The sequence below is a fragment of the Rattus norvegicus genome, chromosome 5 (genome assembly GCF_036323735.1).
Source record: "Rattus norvegicus strain BN/NHsdMcwi chromosome 5, GRCr8, whole genome shotgun sequence".
NCBI lineage: Eukaryota > Metazoa > Chordata > Mammalia > Rodentia > Muridae > Rattus > Rattus norvegicus.
The window spans coordinates 122964401-122988271 of NC_086023.1; the positions used below are offsets into that span (position 1 = coordinate 122964401).

The following is a 23871-nucleotide window of genomic DNA, read 5'->3' on the forward strand; positions in this document are numbered from 1 at the left end:
GAAGATGGACTCTCAATCTGAAATGCCTTCACGGCAAGGCTTCTAAAGCTTCAGTAGTCTGGAGTCCATAGAGGACTCGAAGGAGCGCAGCCTGCTTCTCTAACAGCAGTTTAAAATCCTGTGCTCTGGTGAGCCCAGGTGCATCATTTAACACTAGTTTTCGGTGTGCTACTTCTGTAAAGAGAGTCGTTTCGTAGCAACTGAACTGCTGCACAGCATCTGTCAGCAGCAGAGGGAGGACGGGCAGCTTCTATATCTTCAAGTCTCTGTTGTCCTGGGAAATTTGCATGTTTCCCACTGGCGCCCGCGACGTCCGCGGGAGAGGGGGAAGAGGGAGAAACAGGGTAAGAGGGTTCTGAGGACGCATCTTCACAGTCAGACCGTGGCAACCGTACAAGGCAGACGGGCTGGGAAGGCTCCAGAAGACAGTGATGGTGGGATGCCTAGGCGGCGGAGAGGTCCACCAAGCAGGGGAGGGGCGGCCCGGGCAGTGTTTGACGAGGTCACCCTGGAGACGGCCTAGGTGCCCTAGGGGACTGCTCCACCAAGCGATGCTGGACACAGCAGCGGGTCTTCTGCAGCTCTGCTGAGGACGATCCCAGGGCCAGGTGGTCAGACCTGCCACCCAGAAAACAGCAGGTATGTTCAGGCGCTTGGGGACAGAGGGCCCAGGAAAGAAGGCTGGAGACGGAGCAGCCAGTGTGGGGGAAAGGGCGATCTCTGCATCCAGCCCTCAAAAAAAAAAAAAAAAAAAAAAGGATCCGAAGTTTGGTCTTCAAAGAGTGACGCTCAACTCATCTGGTGACCGCTGGCGACCACTTTGCTACTCGCTGTACATCTGAAGACCTCTGAACTCCTCTGGAGTCTCTCTCTAGGGAGGACTTGTCAGCAAACAGAGTAGGGACCAGCTAATTATGGGGAATTGACAAGCGTGGGAGGCACCTTCACTTTAGGAATGCATTTCTTAGTTCTTCTGGAAAGGAAGAGTCGGTTGAGGCAAGCTTTAAACAGCCAGCTATTGAGTAAAACAAGGCTTGTCTCCAAAGAGACAAGCACCGGCTGCGAAAGGGGTCGGGGTGGTGCAATGAGCTGTTTCTAGCGGAATTTAAAGTGTATGAATATTTATGAGATAGATAGCATATTCATGACGTAAGGTAACAGGCTTGTTTCTCTCAACTTTTAGTAAACCTGACCTCCTTTTTAGGGAATTTCTTCCTATGATTTCTAGAAAGGACCCCAAAGAAGGTCAAAACCACAAAACAAGGCTATAGGCTTAAAGTGTGGACACTCTTCATTATTGCGCATGTGTAGGTCGATACACTGATGCTTTTAGCTTTTTGATGGAAACGAGAGCTCTGACCATCAGGAGACTCCACTATCAAAATTCAGCTATAGCTCTCTTAATTAACAGACCTCTGGCTCCCTTTTGAGGCTGCTTTAGGCCCATGATTGACCTCATAGCTTTGTTGGTTAAGTTTTTTTTAACTGAAGTTTCGCAGTGAAGGATGGGGCCATATTTTACAAGACTGGTAGCCTCCGCAAATAGCAAATAGGTCCCAGCTCTCTGTAGAACTGGCAACTCCCAATGTACCTCTCCTGACTGTCTATCCAAGCGCAAACGCTCGTACCACATTGCCTACCACAGCAGCAAATATTAACTAGGGGACTTACAGCAAGATTAGACTCAGAGCAAAAATAAAAACGCTGAATTGCAGTACAGGACAGCATCTTTCTATAGTTGCCAATCTTTCCAGAGTGACTTTCTCCCACTACATCAGTTAAGCATTTGGGCTCTGAATTAATGTCTGCTTGTGTGAATGAGGTACACTATTAAATAGAAATTTTCCTATTTCCAGTTGTATTGGCACAACAAAATAACTACTTATACTACACATTATTGCTCTCCAGAAATCTCAGCCCCCATTCAAAAGGGTCATAGAAGCAGCCCAGTCCTCTACCTAGGATGAAATTTAATTAAAAAAACTAAAAGATGTTCATGTTTTTTTCCTTTTTTGCAACATTATTTTTTCCTATAGTGTGATGATGTCAGCTTTGTCTAAAGATAAACTGTTTCCTGCAATGAAGAAGAGGGGGAGCATGTGTTCCCCAAATAATCATGAGTTCCGACAGAAGGAAGGTCACTGGCGGGTCAAAAAGTGAGTACCTGGATGTGTATTGCCTCCAACTATGAGCAATGTTTACCAAGAGCTGAAACATTGTCCTAGGAATAGAACAAGGTAGCAGTGGGCAAACACAGTGCTCCACTGGTCCTTAGAGCCATAGTTAAATGAGAGAAGAGGCTTACATTGATGCTAGGAGCGTGGCTACTGCCTTCAAAACTACCTCTCACCATGCAAAAAAATCACACACCTGAGACCAACCACCCTCACAAATCCCTTAAATCCTCCTCAATATTATAAAACTGCATAGTTGTACGTTTTGTAATCAACATCACCTATTTAACACAAATTTTGTACTATATTTTCAGTCTTTATGCATATCCTTTTAAATGGTATATAATATTTTATGAATGTGCAACCAGGATCAGTTAATCATCCTCAAACTATTGGATATTTTCAATTTGTTTTGTTTTGTTTTGTTTCTTCCTCTTCTTCTTCTTCTTCTTCTTCTTCTTCTTCTTCTTCTTCTTCTTCTTCTTCTTCTTCTCTTTTTCTTCTTCTCACTGTATAATGATTCTCTACTAGGTTCTCAACAGTATAGTTAGTGGGTCAAGGGTCATGAATATTTTTTGGGCTCTTGCTACATGATTGGCATCTGCACAAGTAAAGAGATGAATCCCCCTTGAATACTTCCACGGTACTTCATCTTGACCAGTATCGGCAGGGAAATGAGACAGATGACCGGACATAGCAGTCAATCAACTTATACAACAGACCGATTTGAGGACACCCTGTGTTAATGCCATGGTTGGGAAGCAAGACTTAGTGTGCTTTGCCAAACAGACCAAGGTTAAGTGGGGTTGTGGAAGCCAAATCTTTTTTATTATCAGAGTGATTCGGCTGGTGCCCACGCTCATTTACAGTTCCACTTTATTCCTACAAGTTTGTAGACTGCTAACACAGTCTTGCTTTTCTTTTACATATTTGGAAAACAGTATACCAGAACAGAAACCCACTCTAGGTCAGAAGGAGGATGCTTCAGTCATTAATTCCTGTTTGTAAGCCTCAGCCATTCTGGCTGCTCCTTTTTAAACCACTACAAGGTTTCTCTCATGCACTCTCTGTCTTTTGAGGCTGGGGATTGGTGATTAAACCCAGAGGCTCTTGCACATTCTACACTGAGCTACACCCCAGCCCTCCTTCTACGTCTTACTTTGAGACATGGATGCTAATTAGACTTGGGCTCTCTCTGTTCTACCAGGAAGCTTTAAACTTCCCTTTCGCTACTTCTCATCACTACAGGCCCTGTCACCAAGGCAACCACGTGTTCTTTTAAAACATCTATAAAAATAATTGTCTACCTAAATGCAGCTTACTTGTTTATCAAGGCCAGTTAGGTAAGAATTTGATAGAACGGCCCCATGGTTTTAAAATAGCGCCAAAGTAACATCTCTATTTCCATCGACTCTTCCTAAACATAGTAGAAAGTCATCTGAAATCGGGGTGGGGTCAAACTTAAAGAACTAGCTTCTTTTCTATATTTATTTGTGCAGGAGGGGAGAGGAAGGCGACTCGTGTGCCAGGTACAGCATGTGTGTGACAGTCAAGGTCAGCTTTCAGGATGTGGTTCTCTCCTTCCACCATGAGGGTTTAAGAATCACTCTCAGGTCATCAGACTTGTCAGTAACTGTCTTTAACAGCTGAGCCATCTCATAGCCCTGGTTTGTTCTTTGCAAACCACAGTTCTTGTGGTATTAGTGATTCTCCTTCATGCGCATCATCAACTGGTATAAAAGTTATGATATATTAGTGTCTCTCACATGGAGACCTGATTTTATGTTAATAATGTGTCTGGAAATGATGCATCTTTTTCTTGAAAATTAATTCAAAGCACTTTTTTCAAAAGCTAAATGTCAGCATTATGAGTCATCTCCTGAAGGGCACTCAGGACCTGAACATTATCTCCTTTAGCCCTCCCAACCCTCTCCTCCTATCCTGCTAGGCCTTCTCATTCTTACTGTTTACTGTGGAATAGCTGAGACTTTCAGGTCAAGTAACTTGTTACAATGGCAAAAATACAGTACCAAATTCAGAGAACGGCTCTGGGGTCCCCAGGTATTGTTCCCATCCTCCCCATTCCTGTGGGCACCTTGCCCTCTAGCCATACGCACTCTCCCTCAGTGCTCTGCCTGGCCCCAACCACTGCCAGAACCCCACTCCTTGTATGAAATGTTCTCTTTTCTTCTGCTTTCCTTCCTTCTCCTTCTCACCTCTTTAGGAAACTAAGTTCCTATCCTGGACCACCTCTACCTGTAAACTGAAGAGTTTTTTTCTGTCTGTCTGTCCCTCCCTTTCTTGATAGGCCTGTATGTGATGGGGCTGTTGTTGGTTTGGTTTGGTTTGGTTTGGTTTGGTTTGGTTTGGTTTGGTTTGGTTTGGTTTGGTTTTTAAATCTAGCTCTGTCAAAACACTGCAAACCCACTTGTCTTTATAGCAGTAGACAGTGAGAAGGAAAGAAAAGAAAAGAGTGCAGGTAGATCTACTGGGGATGTTGGTATAAGATCAGCATGGGTTTGTTCTTTCGTCTTGACCTTTATGTCTTAGTTCTCTGAATTGTGACTGGTGTCTAACTATCATCCTGGGCATAACGAATGAGTGAACGCCTCCTGTGTCATGAGAGAAAGACTGAGCATGTATTCCATGTTGCTACTGTCACCTGCTTTCAGAATTGGATCTTTTTTGTTCAAGTTATATTTTATAAGACATTTTTACGTTTTATTAAAGAAAGGGAAGTATCATGTTAAGGTGGTAACCTTGCTGCCCAGGCTGGTCATAAAGTCATTAATCATTTGAGTAGCTTGGATCAAGAAGGGCCCCACTGCACCCAGCAGCAAAATGAAACCTTTTAAGCCAGGCCCCCTTATCCTAGCAGGCTAAAAATGCATACTAGTTCATGACTTTCCACTCTTGGTTTTCATGCACCCCACTGGGAAATCTGAAACTGACTTTTCACTTAAACAGTTTAGAAGAAGAGAAATGGTAACAACTGTTGAGCCTTTAGCATCTGCCTCAGCTCTGCTTCCGGGAAGCTTCATATAACTGGAGCTGGCAAGCCAAGCACTAAGTCCAGTCTGAGGTATGGCTGGGTATGGTTTCCCAGCTAGGAGTGGTTATTACGTAGCTGAATTTCACTGTCCATCAATACAGATTTTAAGGCATGGAGTGCCCGCTCAGTACAGTGCCTCCTGCAGCTTTGTGATCGCAGCAGCAGCAGTGTCTACCCACAGCAGCAACAGAAAGCCAAGGGTGCACAAAACCCAAAGTCCCATTGTCTGACCTCTTCCAGAAATGTCTGTCAATGTCTCCTCTACGAAACAGGTGCGGGTATCATTCCCATTTCCAAATAAAGAAACAGCAGCTCAAGCAGGTTGAGCCACTAAAACCACTGAGTTAGCAAATAGAAGGAAGTCCTTTATTAGCTGCATATTTTCATTGCACAGAAAGAGGCGATCCATGTATAATCTGCATGAATGCCATGGGCTGCTTCTTCACGGAGACCTTGGGTTTTCCACTTGTGAGTCCCAGCATGTATTCACACTGACATTTTACTTGATGGAAGGCTCACCCTCAGGCAGACATTAAACAGCATTAGCACAAGTGCTCTCATTACTTGTCCTTAAAATGGAAACAGAAGGCATGAAGTAAAGTCACTTTCCCCAGCTAAGGCAGCAAGCTATCTGGGAATATGAGCTCTGACCAGTAGTTCTACTGTAGGTTTGGGTGAAGGTTAAAAACTAAAGTCTTTCTTTTGCCTCAAACCAAAGTTCTCATGATGGCACAGAACAAAAAACTGTGGGCGTACACCATTCTCCATGGGAATGTGTTGAGGGCAGCCAGCAGAGCAGCTCAGCCACACTATGTTGACTTCCCTGTTAGTTACTCAAGACACGGTGAGCCTCTAGTGCATGTCAGCCATTGCCCCACACATTAGGCATACAAAAGTCCTGACGGGGTCTAGCCTAGAGATCATTGTTGTTCCGGCAAACCAAAAGCTACTGGGGAACTCCTTCACAGTCCGATGTGCATTTCAGTGACTGACCAAATTGGAAGGCGCCACCGTCATGAACTTTGTGAGAACCTGCTCAGGTAAACATGTGGACGAGTAAATTTACATGGATCAATTTACTCTAGGATTCCAAGCCATGAGCCCATGTATCAGAAATTAGGTCAGGCTATCCTTTCTTTGCATCCCTGACAGGAAAGCCTGGAAGACAGAAGACCAACCAGATAGCATGTGATATAGTACCATCTGCACTGAGCTGAGAGGCAGCTTAGCCCCAGAGAGAGAGACTTAGAGACATAACAAGTTACTTTCCAGGTGAAACCATGGGGAAACGTGACAGCCTCAGAAAACTTCGAACAAGGTGCCTTCTGCACCTATACTGATAGTGAAATGCTGGTAGACAGAATAGCAGACATTGCTGACGCCAGTGAGAATAAAAATAGACCGAGCTGTTCAGTGCACACATCAGATGGACAATAATAATAAGCTTTAAAAATAATAAAATCCTAAGTTCTGCAGAGGCAGAGAGCTTAATTCCTTTCATATCTCCTAGTATGACATCTCAAAGACAGAATCGTACCCGCGCGCAAAACTGTCCTTCGTGAAATATTTTGATCAGTGAGTGGGCAATTATGGCACCATGTGAATGCTTGAATAATTATGTCCTTTTGCTCTGAAATTATGCTTACGGCCCATTATATAGTAAGTCTGGAGTGACTTGTAAGATGAACTCACAACCTAGAAAAAGTGCTTATTCAAGTGTTTGGTACAAAGCAAGCTTTATTTTAGCTTCCGTATTCAAAGGGTCCATTTGCATCTATTTCAAAAAATGAAAGGAAGGGAAAAGGAGGAAGGAAGAAAGAGGAGGAGAGTAGGGGTTTCCTCTGCACTGGAAATCTGTTGTGCTGACCACACCCATCATTGATGACTTCACAGTCATGTGAGGAAGCCAGGGCTCAGACACACACAGCATCACCTCTCATGACTGCAGTGTGGCTTAGAAACCTTGCCTCCTTCAGGCCCTGCAAGAGAAGTTTATGGTCTGGCCTTGCCCTTCAGCTCCCTTCCTCTCCGATGAGCAGTCGCCCACAACATCAAGAGCTGGCCCTACTGATCACACCCATAACTGATCTGTCAATCTCCCGTTCTAGGTTGACTTCCATCAGGCCAGGGCTAGACTTTTCACAAGAGGTAGGTGTATTCTTTGTCCTTTGAAAACCATCCCTATTCTTGAAAAAAAAATGCTTCCCATGAGATGACGCCTTCTGCTGTTTTCTCATTTAATTTGTGGAAGTTTTCAACTTCCTGAAGTTTCAACTTCTAGAAAGCCAGGCCAAATGGGGTATCATGGAACTGCATGATTTCCACAAAGCTGCTTTTCTGGAAAAGAAGTACAATCTACTGCTAGGAAATGAGCTGGCATGCTTTAGGTCTTAGACGTAATCAGAAAAAAGTCCACAGATAGTCTTGATCCCCAGTTAAGCAAGTCTCTGTATATTCTATCTTACTCTCTATATCATGTTCCTAGAGCATAGATATCTAATTTTAAATGCATCTTTTGTATCATCAATTCTCTCAACTCTGACACATTGTAGCCAATAAATTCTTGTTTAAAAGCTTTTTTAAATTAAAAACAAGCAACAACAAAAGCAAAAACAAAAACACAGAACCTATAGCTTTTTCTCTGTGCACTGCAATGTCTATCCACTAGGGGGAAGCACATGACTTTAATGACAAGTTCCCAACTTGACGGGAAGGCACTCTTAGGGACATGGGTGGCCACCAGCTACAAAACCCCGAAATTTATTCTCGTTCTCAAGAATAACTCTTATTATTTCAAGAAACCTGAATACAATTCTGTCCTCAAAAGTAGCTCAGGCACTTCCAAGCACGGCCTGGATTTTTACATGGAATTTTACACATTTTGATTTATAAAAGTACCTTTGTATAAGATATACTTTCTTTCTCTTGTCTCTACCATGAATTTGCTGAATGCTTGTACCAGCTTTTAGATCAGATTCTCAGCACATGTACTTGAGGAGCAAAGGTGAGGAAGATCACAGAGTTGGAGGCCAGCCTCCTGTACCTAGCAAATCCCAAGCCAATCCATACTACACAGCAAAACACTGTCTCAGTTAATTAAGGTAAAATCGATTGTAGCATTGTCTAAGCAGTGAGGCTATGTGTCAGGAAATCCTTGGTTGGATCACAGAACTGGACCTCATCCACTTGGAGTGTTGGGAAATGTAGCCAGTGTGTTTATTGTATTTATACTGGCAGTTGAAAGTGTAAATGCATTTAGTGAGCGGATCTTGGCTTGTCTTTAGCCATTCAAAGAGCCTTGAGGCCCTTTCGTGTCAGCCAGCGTTCTGGACTGACATTGATAGTTCCATGCTTTCAAAATTTAGGAATTCTTCAATTTCTAAAAACTTACCAAGGGGCTGGAGGGATGGCTCAGTGGTCAAGAACCATGAGCTGCTCTTTGAGGAAGCAGGGTTTGCTGCTCTTCTGAGGAAGCAGGCTTTGCTTCTGGCACCCCTGTGGCAGCTCACGGTCTCGTGCGATCTGACACCCTCTTCTGGCCTCTGTGGGCACCAAGAACTCACAGGACTCACACAGACATGCATGCAGACAAAAGACCCGTCCACAAAACAATAAAAGTAAAAGTGAAATGAAAATATAACTACCCCATATTATACTGCAATGTTCCTTGCCCAGTATCTATCTCTGAAGTCATCACTCATATGATGAATACATTATTTTTAAATTTTCCATATTTCTTTCATCTCTCCATTTCCAACCCATCGCATGCTAACCCATAACTATCAGACCATGGTTCATAAGGATGAGGAAAGGGCCCAGCTGGCCTCAGGGAGGCCCTACCGCCTTCCTTGAGTTAGTTCCTTTTATGTTGCTGTGATAAAGCACCTTGATCAAGGCATCTTCTAGAAGGACGGGTGTACACGAGTTTATGGTTCCAGGGAGGTAAATAACCATCATGGCACAGAGGCATGGGAGCAGGCAGCAGACACGGCGGCTGGAGCAGGGTGCTGAGAGCTTACATCGTGAACCACAAGCACAAGGCAGAGAGAACAACGTGTGAGTATGCTCAGCTCTCAAAGCCCATCAGTAGTGACAGGCTTCCTCCACCAAGGCTGTACCTCCTCCACCTCCCCCAAACAGTGCCACCAACTGGGGATCGAATGTTCAAATGCCAGAACCTCTGAGGAACATTCTCATTCAACATGCTACAGTTTTCATACTGGAAAAGAAACAGACATAAACACGATGTTCAAAAATAAAAGTTCAGACTGGAGAAGAAGGGCCAAATTCAGTTCCCAGCACCCACGTCAGCTCACAGCCACCTTTAACTGCAGTTTTAGTGGGATCCAATGTCTCTGGCCTCCATGGCCACCTGAGAACATGTACACACACACACACACACACACACACACACACACACACACACACACCACATGCACCACATACACACACCACTTTAAAATAAAAATAATGAAGCTTTTTTTAAAAATGTTTTCTGAAGTTGTAGTCCACTGGAGACATTGTCAGCCTCGAAAATGCAGAAAGAACGCAATAGGTCACCTAGGCATTCCCTCTGTATGATCAAGGCAGCCAGGCTTCTAGTAAAACAGCTAAGATCTTGGCACAGCCTCATCTCCCCCAACAAAACTGGGCAAGTTACCTTCACACAGCTGACTCCACTGACCTAGAGGAGTCTGTTTCAACAAGTGTCTGCCAGTAATATCTAATGTGTATGGTAACACCATTTTTTAAAAAAATACAAAACAGTGCCCTAAACAAAATGGAAATACATTTTTTCCCCACATAAGAAAAGGGCAGTTCAGAGACCGAGGCACTGCCGTTCTTTTCCAGTCGACGAATCATGAAGTCTCTGGGCCGTCCACCACACATTCCAGTAACAGAGGAAATTGAAGACCGGCTCCTACCAGTTACTTTACATTTGTTGATTTGGGGTTTTGTTCTGTTGTTTTATTTTGAGAAATCTTCCTCGAATTTCTCCCCAGTCAGTTCTGGTTGCATCGCACTGGTTCATAAGCCACAGATCTCCAGCAGCACAGTAAGGGGCCAAGGGTTTGCGGTTCATTTAGAAAGAGATGTTAGGGCTCTGTTGCCAAGAAAGGAGAGGAGCAACACTGGGAAGAAACTGGCAGTCCCTGTCACATGTTAAAGCTCACTTATAATAGTGGCATACTGGAAGCAATTTAAATGGCCTGGAGAAGAAACAGTGAAATGCAAAATGTTTGTATATTAAGCTAATATTTTAAATATGACTAGGATGCAGTTTCAAGCAAAAGCAAAAACAAAGTAGGATTGTATATGTAAAATTATATATTTGAAAACATTCTTTTTTAATATTAATGGTCATTACCTAAGCATCAAGGTTAGTAATATAATTTTACTCTGCACTTTCCCATGTGTTTTGCATGTTTTACAAAGAGCATACAGTATTTACATGGTTAACGTGCAAAGAAAAAGACACTTGAGAAGCTCAGTTGGTAAAGCCCTTGCTACACAAGTGTAAGGACTGGAGTTTGAATTCCCAGAACCTGTAAAAGCCAAATGGATGTGAGAACTACCTTGTAATAAGGGGACTGGAAGGGAAAGCAAAGAGGAGGACCCCCTGAGCAAGCTGACTAGCCAGACAGGGTGACTCCGGAGCTCAGGGTTCAGCAAGGGACCCAGCCTCCATTTGTAAGGTGAAGAGGATCAAGAAAGACATCTGACAGCAAACTCTGGCTTCTATATGCATCTGCATGCACAGGCACACACACAAACACACACTTATACATACATACACACACACTTACACATACACATATTTACACATTCACACCTATACATACTTACACATATACACATTTACACGCTCACACACTAATACATACACACGTATTCACACACACTTATACATATAGACTTATGCACACACACATTTACATACTTGTACACAATCACACACTCCTATACATATACACATTTACACATTCACACACACAGAGATGCAAAACAAAAAAATACTCCAAGAAACCATCTTTAATAATTCAAAAACAAACCAGCCTCTAAAACTTCTAATCTATATGTCAGACTTCAACCCTTGGTTTTCGGAAACTGCCCAGTCGGTAGATACCGTTTTCATAGCAGTAATAGCATAGAGTACACTGGCCACTAGGCTTCAATAACCCTAAGCAGAAGGGTAACAAGAATGGCTGTTCCTTTTGTATTTTAAAGTCAGCTGATATGAATTGTGCATCACTCTGATTTCTGTGAATTTTTAGTATGATACCAGAAAACAACAAAGGCTTACACCAACACCTCCTGCACTCTGCACACTGCACACACACACACATATCTGAATGCAGCCACGATCCCCACTAGTCATGGCCCCCTTTTCACTCTGTCTGCTGTAAGCACACATTAAGCTTTTCCACTGCAAGATAAATGGAATATTTGAAAAAATCAAAGCCCACGTTCCCTACATGTGTGACAGTTAGTCTTTGGCCTCCTTTCTTTTCTCTCTCAAATGGAGAGAATGATGACTTCTTTACAGCATCAAAGGAGGTTGAAAAGATCAAATAAAATAGCTGGTAGGTGCTGTGTTGCCAAATTGAAGGCAGCACACATAATGATAGGCACATAAACTCACCCCAGAATCACCGTCGGTTTCATAGGCAGAAACCGTCTATCATCTTTGGCCCCGCCCTCAACACCTGTAGCCACAATGGCCTAACTGGTTGGTTGCTACTTCAAACACAGCAGGAAATTGAGGAAAGCAGGTGTTAGAAGGAAGAGCGTGGAATCACCACCACACAGATGCACCGTGACAAAGGCAGTCAGAATGTCACCACCCTCTCGGACATTGTGAGTGAGCTTTAATTTGTCCCGAAAACTATACTGTATCAAAGGACTTCTAAAAATAGAGTGACTTGATTTTCTCAATATGTCAATTTGCAGATCCCACTAATTCCAAACATCTGCAAACTAAGTATTTTAAACTTCTCACAGACAGAAAGGAAAGAAAAATCCCAATGATTAAAAGCAAATAAGCTCAGCACAGTGCATGTTTTTAAGTCCTGACCCCCTCAAAAGGCAGAGGCAGGTGGGTCTCCAGGAATTCAAGGCCAGCCTGGTCTACATAGTTCTAGGCTAGCCAGAGCTACATAGTGTGACCCTGTCTCAAAAAACAAACGAAACCTAAATAACTCTTTCCTATTCAATTACAGCAAAAAGATAGCCTTTACTTGGAGAAATGGTCACTCTGAACACACATTCACACCCCTACATACAAATGTATACACACAAACACACACACAGAGAGAGAGAGAGAGAGAGAGAGAGAGAGAGAGAGAGAGAGAGAGAGAGAGAGAGAGCGCATTGCCTTTGAAATGGCATCTGTCTTAACCTCCATCTTCGCAGGTGGAGGGACGTTGGGGGAGAACGTTGTAGCTCATTAGTCCTCCTTGGTTTTCGATGGGTTAGGTTGAATTACACAGTGCCAGAACCCATCAGGGGCTCCTCCTTGCTTGGGTTTCTTGTTCCACACCTGGATCAGATCATATTGCCTTGGAGACCAATCCTTTTTAATGCTGAGAAAAAGGTGAACGACACTGATTGACTTCTTAGAGTTTAGTGACTTGTGGTTTCTCTCACCACGTAGATAGGTGAGTGTCCCATTTCTTTCCTTTTTTATTCTAAAGGGATTTGGTGGAACTTATCAGGGATGATCTTTTTATAATACCCTCTGTCTGTGTGGATTTGTTTCCCAACATGCTAAGCTTCTTTATCCACCGCCAAGCCCCATTTGTGAGTCTTGTTTACTGTGGGGTATGCTTTTGTGTCTTTGTTAGGGGGCTCCATTGACAATGGCTTTTGAAACACTCACTGCACCACCCCGGTAGACTTAGGTCAGCACCTGCTCTGGCTTCTACCATGACCCTGAGACTCTGTCCCAGTAACTTCTCTATATCTCTCAGTGTTCCCATCTCTAAAGTGTTTCAGACTTTAAATAAGCCGTTGGGCAATTTATACAGTTTATTGGAAACTTCCTTTCAGTAAAATTTAGCCTGTTTGAATGTACTTGCTTGAAGCAACGTTATGTGTTGTGAGCCTTGTGACTAATCAGTGTTTCCTCCTCTGCTTTTAGTTCTGTCTGTACAGTGTCCCACTCGGATGAGCCCAGCCATCACGATGAGTCCTCTGGCCTTCAAGTCCGGATGGAAAACACCTACCAATTAGGTGTGCTGCTCTGTCATTGGTCTGCATGCTAAACCTTGACTTCAGTGACCAGTGCTGGCTTAGCGGTAGCCTGGCATTGTCTTCAGTCCTAGAAAAGGGGCCTTAATTTGAGAAAGCGGGTGGCAAATTACAGAGTTACGGTCTTGCTTTGAAAAACTGAAACAAAACAAATCAGGTTCACCTAAATCTCCAGTTTACCTCTAGATACCATAAATGTGTATAATATATGACTGAATTCAAGTTCACTGGGTATTTCTTGATGGAGATGGGTGTGTGTGTGTGTGTGTGTGTGTGTGTGTGTGTGTGTGTGAAAGAGATGTGATGTGAACTGATGTTTATCTTTCAAAACCAACCAAGGTTGTTGATGGTGTAGGAAAAAAAATATCCCTCAGTGCAGAAGCAGCCCACTCTGGTCCCCTGTTGACAGAGATGTTTATCTACTGCCATTGAGGTTTTGGGCCTCTGAAAACAAAGGCTTTCACACCTGCCCTTGTGCTCCCAGGTGGAGTCCACTACAAATACCTTTTCCCACCCCTGTTTCTTTACAGATCTGCTTGTTTTCTTTAAGTGTGTGCCTGCCTATGATTATCTGAATTCATATATAATTGCTGCCCTACATAAATTCCACAGAGGCTTACCAAGAAGCAAAGAAGGACTCTGTGGGCCAGGGTAATTCCACCTGTGGCCTGTTAAACCCAAGAAAATTATAAACCATCACCCCAGCCTGCTAGGCCTTATAGCCAGTTTTCTGCAGTGATCCCAATACTATTTGAGTTAGAAACACAGCATCCCTCTTCATCTTCTTATAGTGGACAGCCCTCCAATTTCATTCTGAGAAGTTGTAATTACTTAGATAAAAGGAGGACAAACACATTGTGACTTTAGATGCATTTACATGGTGCGTGTACTATTGTGGTGGTTGTCTGAGACCCTCAGTCCAATACTACAGGCTCCAGGGTAGGCTGCTAGCATTTCACACTGCTTGCGGTAGACAGCAAATGTTCCTACCATCCAGTTTGCTTTAGTGGTGTACCTAAGTCCGGCTGCTGCCCTTAGCTTCTCTAGTCAGCGACCTGAGTTTGGGTCAAGTTTTCTCCAATATGCAAACTGTTTCTTTTTTGTTGTTGTTGTTGTTGTTGTTGTTGTTGTTGTTTTGTTGTTGTTGTTTTGAGACACAGTTTCTTTGTGTAGCCCTGACTGTCCCGGAACTAGCTCTGTAGATCAGGCTGGCCTAAAACTCAGAGATCCACACATCTCTGCCTCCTGGATGTTGGGATTAAAGGTAGGGGCCTCCACTCTCTGCCTTATCAATCACGGGCTCTTAATTCTTGGCAGCCTGTGACTTTGAGTCAAGTGCTAGGAAGAAAGGCCTGGAATGGAATCCAATTACATCAAGGATAAAGCAGTTTAAACGGGAATCTCCATGTTTCTCCCAACCCCCAATTGCTACAAGCAAATAATTGTCTAAGTTTCAGAAGTGCTGGCCTTTGAATGTAGGTGATTGGCTGACTATGGTCCTCACTCCCCACTCTCCTGCCCAGTACTGAATCAAGTTGATGTAAGACAATCTTTACATGTAAGGCTCCTCAGTACCTTTCGCAAGGCAAATAAACGCAAGGGCAGGTAGAATTGGAAGTACAGTTTAGTTATTAATAGAGCTGATTGGCTGCTTTTGAAAGCAGACTTGCGTAGCACAGGCCTTTTATCATTAAGACTGGAGACGTGGGGGCTGGAGAGATGGCTCAGCGGTTAAGAGCACCCGACTGCTCTTCCAGAGGTCATGAGTTCAATTCCCAGCAACCACATGGTGGCTCACAACCATCTGTAAAGAGATCTGATGCCCTCTTCTGGTGTATCTGAAGACAGCTACAGTGTACTTATATATAATAAATGAATAAATAAAAAAAATTAAAAAAAAAAAGGACTGGAGACGTGGTTCCATGGATAGGAGCTCACCACCACCGTACCATCTAAAGCCATCCTAGGTTATGTGTGCTTATCCTTTTATCTAGATGATTATAGCTACCATAAATAAAGTGACACAAGAATATAGTTCATGAGGGGGAAACACAGAAATGGGAAGCCTGCGTTTCTCAGAATAAAGCGCCACTTAACCCTTGCTCACTCGCCCCAGAGAGGAGAGAATGGGAGAAAGTAACAGCAGCCTGTGGCAGCTGATTTGTCTGGGGGTGAGTGCCAGTTTAGAGACTCGCCCAGAGAAGTGATATTTAAGCAACGCACCCGAAATCATAGCTCTCTTTGTGTGTAAGTAACACAAAGGTCTTTAGGTCCAGGGATGCTGTGAGAGTCAGTGAGGTGCTTCACGCACATTGCTTCCCATTCTCTGGAAGTGCAGCTGAAAGGGACAGACTAGGGCCTTCCCACCGTCACCAACGTCACTATCTCTTGTTTAATTCAAGGTGGCCTCCATACATTATAGAGTAAGTATTGCACTGGACTTTATTTCTAGAGCTCAGGTTAAAATTAGGTAACTCTTTTTTAAGATGGTGACCATGAACATCACATCGGTGAAGAGTTTCAGTTAGATTCTTTTCTTTCTTCCTCTATTTTATGTATATGAGTACACTGTCGCTGTCTTCAGACACACCAGAGGAGGGCATCAGATCCCATTACAGATGGGTGTGAGCCACCATGTGGTTGCTGGGAATTGAACTCAGGACCTCTGGAAGAGCAGCTAAGCCATCTCTCTAGACACCCGATAAAAGTGTTCTTAAGGCTTTCTCCTTTCCCCCTTTCGTTCAGTCTGAGACTGTAGCCACTGCAGTGGTCTAACCATTAAAAATATAATTCATCTCTTTAAATCATAGCACAAAATAATCGAAAGTAATTCTTTCGTGGTTTTGTTTTAGTCTCAGATGGCTCCTGCTGGCCTCGGACTCACTACATTGCCAAGGACAGTGTTGAAGTGCTGACCCTCTAGCCTGCAGCTCCCAACTGTGGGACGCCAGGCCTGGGAGTAATGCTTGTTATCTCAGTTAGAGAAGTCATGGCACAGATGGCTTTTTGCTTTCACTAGGTTTGGGTCTTCTGTTGTTGTTGTTTTGCTTTGTTTTGCTTTTTTAAGTTTTATTCTTGTTTTTCGGATCTTTTGAAATCCATACCATTTTCTTCCTTAGGGGGGAAAACATCTCAGAATGGAGAGGACAAGGTTTGTTGATTGCATTAGTTGTCACTGAACTTCAGGAGCTTGCCTTGCCTCTGCCCCCATCTCTTTGAATGTCCACCTCTGAGTCTGAGAAAGGTGACAGGTGATTCCAGATGTGCAAGGGAAAAGCCAATAGAATGTGAGGAATGAGGCTTCATTACTATGTAGAGAAATAGTTTTAGAAAGCGTAATCACGTTTGTGAGACAAAAGGGGATGCAGTGTATGGGGAAGATGTTGGTACAGTAGACCACAGCAGTACTGGGAACCAGACTCCCCCATCGCAGATGCTCTTCTGTTGCTAATGTGTACAACTTCCTCATCCTCGGGCTGTGGCCTTCCTTCCGACCTCTTCCTTCCAACCTTGAGTAACGTGGCCTCTGGTAGTTCCTGGGGTTTATAAATCATGGCTTTTGCTATAAGGAAGGGGCCGACTTGTTTTTCTACACACTTCTACTTTGAAATGAAGCGTTAAAGACAGTGTTCCTGTGGCCTGCCTAGAGCTATGCCACCCCTGAGCCAATCGCCTGCGCTCCGCACTTGGACTCACGGGTGTCAGTGACAGATGCTGTAGTGTTTCATGACTACAAGAGGGAGAGGATCCATTCCAGACGGGCAGATGCTGCCCCCGTGGGTGAGAGGGGGCAGGGAGCACTGCCCTGACCAATATATCTGCACTAGAAGAATTATCCACTTTCTGAGTGTAATAATGAGGATGGGTACCTTAACATAAGGCAGAATGGATTCCCTGGGACTAATATTGGCCAAGTGAGGGCATGTGATGTGAGTGCTTGGTAGGGTGGGGTGTCTATCAGGATGACATAATGCATTTAATTTAGTCCAGGCTAATGGCATAATCTTTTAATATTTTCAATACAAAGGAGAAAGTCACCTTCAAATTTGATTTTCTCAATAGGGGTATATAAGTTGGGATTCTTCTTTAAAGTAATTTTATTAGTTCTTTGAGCATTCCAAGTATTGTACTTCGACCCCCAATACCTTCCCCTAACCTCCTCTGAGATCCACGCCCATCCCAAACCCCAGTAACCCACTGACTGTAGTATGTGCTGTCCATGTATTCCTGTGTGTAGGACCACCCAGAGGAGCATAGTGGACACGCCTTAAAGGTTTGTCCCGCCTCCAGAAGCTATCAGCTGTCCACAGCTCCCCAGGTAAAGGTAGGAGCACAGGAGCACCTTCCACAAAATGCACACAGAGACCAGAGGGCACCCAGGCTCGCTGTAGGGAAATCTGTCTCTGATCCCCAATCCCTGGCTCCTGGGGTCCAGAGCAGGACCTGATTGAGTAACTGCTTGAGATTCCTGCTGAACAGGTGTTTTAATGTTTCAGGTCGTATCAATGTTTCCTTTGCTTGGTCCCCACCTGATTTCCTTTTTTGTTTTTTAGACAAAGTCACACATACAGCACAGGCTGGTCTCACAGTCACTATGTATCCAAGACTGGACTTAACCCTCGCCCCCCAGTACTTAACATTACAATCATACACTTCCATGTCTGGGCTTCCTATTAAATTTAAATCGGATTAAATCATTCTTATATCATCAAAATAAAGATTCTCTTAATGAGCCTCAGGAGACTGAGCTCCCTGGACTGCAGTCCTACACTGTAGCCTACTCTTGAGTAAAGCCAAGGAAGCTTCCGCAGAGATGAAAGGCGTGTGAGGCCTGGGGATTTGCCGCCCTGGCACCCCGCCACGTCTCCGTCTCGGACTGGTTACATCTCTCAGCCAAGGGACAGAGCGCTCCTAAGGGAGCCATTTCCATTCAGCCCTGCTGGGATCTATTCCAAGCTCCCTTCCTGGATTGCTCAGGCCTAGGGTGGCATGCTTCCACTGGTGGAAGGGGACGACCCTATCGCTTGTAATTTCCTTTTCTCTCCCAGACTTCCCCCATTCATTAAATCCTTTCATTAAATCCTCTTACAATCGTCCCAACCATGGTGTGCCTTGCTTCCTTAGCCCCTACCTGATCTAGGCATTGCGAATAAACACTAATAGATAATGTTAACTGCTAAAAGAGAGTTGGAAAGCATTCTCGATTTCCTCTGTACTAACTCAGCAATTATCCAGCCCCTAGACACCAAGCCTTGGCACCTTGTGCATGCCAAGTAGTGGCAAGGGCAGATACCAGAAGGATAATACAGATAATTCCAGGGATGTCTGAAGCTTTGATCTGTCTATGGATGAAATGCGACTGGGAATATCAATTTTAAAGCCAGATAAGCCTGGGCGTCTAGTCCCAGCTCTGTTACCGTGTGATTCTGGGCTTACACCTCCATATTCCCATGTGTGCAAAATATGTCACAGAGGCCCTTCAAAGATCTGCTAAACGATACTATAAGGTAAATACATGCTTACCACAACCCCTGACACATAGACTGTGGTCAGCAAACCGTAACTATTATTTGTGTAGTGATTTTTATCTATAAAATGTTTAAATCCACTAACCCCAGAAATTATCCCTAAAACATTGAGGAGGATAAAAACCCCATCTTACCATTGCTTTCCTCCTATTTTACCTTTTTAATGGTTTATTATTTAACAGTCTATTACATTTATTCCTGTGCGTGCATCTGTGCATACAAGCATGCAAACACCACCACAGCACCCCCATGGAGGCCAGAGGACATTTGGAAGTTGGTCCTCTCCTTCCATCATGTGGGTCTCAGGGATTAAACTCCAATCATCAGGCTTGTCAGCCAGCACCCTTATCTTCCGAGCCACCCCACTGGCCCAGGTCTTGCTTCTAATGCACTGGAGAGAACTGCAGGATGCCTCGACTATTTTCAGGTATCCAGGACAGCAAAGGTGACTCATGTGTCTCGAATCAATGAGAGGGGTAAGATTTGAGAGAGAAGACGTGCCTGGGAAAGACATTTGAGCCAGAATTGGAACTTGAGTGGACCTGCCTTAAATGGACAGATGGAGGGTGGATGGGACCCCATCTGAAAGAGTGGACAAGGGTAAAGACACACAAGTGTGTTTATATGACAGATGGGGCCTGCGAGACTAGAGCACAGGGAGCTATGGTGGCTGGAACAAGGCCACAGGACACACACAGGCCACAGGTGCGCATAGACCCTTCCTAAAGAGAATGCCATTTTAAGATCTAGGTTTTCCAAGCAAGTTTTCTGGCCGCAGTGGGGTGGATTAGAGCAGTGTGGGTTGAGTGTAAACACCAAGGAGGAGCCAGTGTGAAAGGTGCTGAGGCTTTGAAGTAAGCAGCCACCAACACTGGGAAGTGAAGAAGAAGCTTGTGGTGCTAACGTCAGCAGAACTCCCTGTATTCCTGAGGGAGCCTGGTAAATTCTGAGTTTATTATCTCTCCTACCCCCATTCTCTCCAGAAAAACCTGACCCTCATTGTGACTTCTGTCTCCCATAGCTGGAGTTCACCCAGATGACTAAAAGGGTTTCATGAGTCAGTTGTTCTTTTTATGAACAGATAAGGTAGATGGGTATGATTAGAAACGACTTCTAAAGAAATTACGTATGCATTTCTAGGTCCCACCAAACCTTTCCCCGTGGCCACTGTCAATCGTATTTTGGAAGATGTACTAACTACCTATCTACAAGAAGCAAAGTATGACCCGGAGTTTTGCAGACAAATGACTAAAACAATTTCTGAGGTACAGTGCAATTTGCCCAGTGTTAGCTCTAACCACACTATTTGCTGAAAGACAGCCCTCCTTCTGCTTTGTAAGAAAAGAATTCATTTTCAGAATCAGTTCAGTGGCATACTTATATTTTATAGAAATAGTTATTAGCTCATACTGTGCACAGGTACGTGTGTATATGATGAGCCTTTGTTTAGAACTATCATTATATGTGTGATTTACGACAAATCTATTGCTTGTATACAACTATTCCACTTTTTTCTAAAAAAAGAGTTATATTTTTATTGTGTATGTGTGTGTCTGTGTGTATACACACATGCACACAAAGTGTGCATGCCACATGTGTGGCAAGTGCCAGAGGGAGCAGATCCCCTGGAGTTAGTGTTACAAGCCGTTATGAGCTGGCTGCTGGGAATGCTGGGAACGGAACTGTAAGAGCAGAAAGTGCTCGTAACTACTGAGCCAGCTCTCTGGGTCCATGCCACTTAAAAAAAACCATCTTATACATTTGTATGATGTGTACATATGGTATGTGTGTGTGCTTCTGTATGTGGATGTGGGCATGCATGGGCCATTGCACACATGTAGGGATCAGAGGGAAACCTTTTGTGTTAGCTGTCACGTGTCATCTTGTTTAAGAGTCCGATGTTCACTGCAACATACGCCAAGTTAGCTGGGATTGTCCTGTGTCTGCCCCACTTCCCTGTAGGTATGCTGTGATCAAAAATTCCCACTGCCGTGCCTGACGTTTACTTGGGATTGGGGGACTTGAACTCAGGTCCTCACACTTGTATGAGTGCTTTACCCATGAGCCATCACCTCACCCAAAACCTGTTTCTCTTGGTTTTGGGCTGTTTTCTCCTTGCCACAGGAAATTTTTGAGTGATGTTGATGATGTATATCGTGGTCTTTAACTATAGTTCCATGTTTCATCAACCACAGTGTATTTTATGATAGTTTCTTCTACTTTGGATTTTATATCTATCTCTGGGATGAATATTTATATCTATTATGTTGTGGGAATTTGCAAAATATCTTTCCCTCACTAGGCCAGAAAATGAAAATAGCCCTAGTCATGGCATTCTTCAAAGGGACACCATCCTTTATAGACTTTCAAAGGATGTAATAATCCCTTGAATCCTGTCCTGCAGATGACAAGCTTCCTGAAAGTCTTCGGAAATGCTTCAGAAATGCCGGCGGCGGCTTATTGCTAGTGTTGTTATTTGTTCCTGGACTCCTGCCCCACGAGGGTAGTACTTGAAGGAAAGTTTACTTAGGGCTCTGTGAGAGACTGAAAGCATCTACAGTGCACCGTGCTGTTTTCTTTAAACGTTTTTTAATTCGTATTTCTTTTTAAAGTTAGCCTAGAAAGGGACGAGCTTCATTATGGTCCATTCACACACATCTGCTGTTACACTCCCCTCTCACATCGTGCTCTCCCTCCTCCCTGCCCTCCTCCTCTTGGTCCCCTCCATCCTTCCCGAGTTATACTCTCTTCTGATTTTATACTACATTTAACAATTGTGAGGTTTAGTGTGACTAAATAACTCCCTGTCCCTCTTTTTTCTCACTTTCTAGGTTATTAAGACCCAGGTCAAGCAGTTAATGATTCCGCGGTATAAACTAATTGTGACCGTTTACATCGGACAGCGGGATGATCAGAGCATAGTTATTGGCAGCAGATGCCTCTGGAATCCTAAAAGTGACACCGTCTCATCCTATACTTTCAAAAATCCTACTCTCTTTGCCCTTGCAAATGTCTATGCAGTTTACTTTGAGTGACTGAAAAAACGGTCCACGTGTCCCGAAATCATGAAACAGGCTGGGTGTCTCTATCCACAAAAGTTCTACTGGCAAAAGCTGTGGGAAAGAGACAGGATGAAGATTTCAAAGGACTGGAAGCTTCCATCACGCTTGTGAGGACTGGCGGAGGGGGAGGGGAGCCTAAGAAAACAGTCTTGTTTGTTCAAAGCAGAAGTCAGTGCGGTTCACATAAACAAAAACGCCAGCTAAATATCGCTTTGGGTGCTAATTTTTATTTCTCTTTTAGTTGGAGAGCTGGAATTCCCTGGACCACTTTTTGATAAAGCTCTAGAAATATATGGCAACATACTCTGGATATATATCGTATAGGATAGGATAATTCAATGACACACAAAAATGGCAAATGTTAATAGGTTTCAGTGCTGCATATAAAATAATACTGGTTTTCATTTTACATTTAATAAATTGAGTGGCATTCATTAGCTGCAACTGCTGTTCCATGTACCTGACAGTTGAAAGTGCTGACATAGAATTAATGATTTCATAATAATTACCATGGTCCCATGGGGCCACTGGCTAAATCTAGATGCTCTTGTGGGTTGTCTGCACTTTACAAAATTACAAGAGAACTGAACATTGGCTCTTCAATAATGGAAACTATAAAGTGGATACAGGCTTTTAAGGACACTAAAGTAGGCATTGTGCTATTAAATATACATGATGCTTAATACTAAATGCGCCCATAGCACCTAATATCATACATCAGGAAGAGACACTACCTTTAAATACACAGTGCCCATGTGCTTTTGACTAGTTCTTCCTGACCTACCTTTTACCCAGAACACAAAGCTGGCAGCTTAACAAATAAAACATGTGTGTTTGCCATTTCGCTCCTATGAGTTTAGCACTAAGGCGACCCTGGTGAGGTTTTTTGAATGTATGGGCATTGACGTTTTACAGGGCTGAAATGGCTCTGCGGCTGGCTGATGCCTCTTGTAGCACGGATCGTTTGTTTTTATAGGGCTTTCAAGTCTTTGTGTGCATGTGAAATGATGCTGTGCCATTGCTCTAGGCTGGCAAGTCATCTGCCTAGAGGACATTTGTTAAAGGTCAGACACAAATTGCTCACACATGGAGAGGATTAGCGAGGTTATACTCGTAAGGGGGAAATTGCATGTAATCCGTATCAGAAAGATGCTAGCAAACGAAAGCCCAGTCAATGCTTCACCATTTTAAAGTCTTTTGATGTCTCACTTTTCGGTGAAACCAAATGTAGTTTTTAAATGCATTCCTGGGCTTTTTCTGATAGTGCTTTAGGGGGTCTACATAGAATCATGACCATATCCAGGACGCGCCTGTCTCCAAACCCTAGTTTCGCATGTGGATTTGATTATCAGGGGAGGAAGCAGCCAGCAGCATGCTTTTGTCAACGGTTTCTTTCTCAGACAATGGCCATGAAATCACACAGCAGCTTGGGAGGAATGAGTCAAATGAAGAAATAGCTTTACCTCCAGAAAGTCTGCTGTCGAGATGACTTCCTTTCAGAGTTCTAGCTTCTAGTCAGTAGAATAATTTCTCACCATCCCTCCCAGGTTGTGTTGGTAAGTAAAACCTTAAAATACAAAAGCAGTTAAAATGGAAAAGGTAGTTTGCAGGCCTGCTAGCATGTGCTGTAACTGAGATCGGTTCAGAGATGTGCTCCAGCAGTCCCAACAGCACAGGAAAACAGAGTAAGAACTTACCCAGGCCAACTAATTTTCAGGCGAGTGTTATTCACCACTCAAAGCTTCGAGACAAAGAAACAGCTCCCCCTCCATGAGTGTCAGCCTTCCTGTCCCCCCCCCCCCCAC

At 43.7% G+C, this 23871-nt stretch overlaps 1 protein-coding gene across 4 annotated transcripts; it reads left to right on the top strand.

Annotated features, from left to right (window-relative positions):
* The first annotated feature begins 167 nt into the window (after positions 1 to 167).
* On the top strand, positions 168 to 22904 carry Dynlt5 (dynein light chain Tctex-type family member 5). Of its 4 annotated transcripts, none has more exons than XM_006238459.5 (5): positions 168 to 639; positions 2037 to 2156; positions 13367 to 13458; positions 20145 to 20269; positions 21836 to 22271. In XM_006238459.5, the coding sequence occupies exons 2-5, from the start codon at positions 2041 to 2043 to the stop codon at positions 22037 to 22039; spliced, it is 537 nt and encodes a 178-aa protein (XP_006238521.1). In that variant the 5' UTR covers positions 168 to 639; positions 2037 to 2040; the 3' UTR covers positions 22040 to 22271. The 4 variants fall into 4 exon arrangements, with proteins under 4 accessions (XP_006238521.1, XP_008762111.1, NP_001128502.1 ...); XM_008763889.4 differs by lacking the exons at positions 168 to 639; positions 2037 to 2156 and adding exons at positions 7120 to 7374; positions 9109 to 9282; NM_001135030.2 differs by lacking the exons at positions 168 to 639; positions 2037 to 2156 and adding exons at positions 7173 to 7374; positions 9165 to 9282 and having other exon boundaries at positions 21836 to 22904.
* The last annotated feature ends 967 nt before the right edge of the window (positions 22905 to 23871 follow it).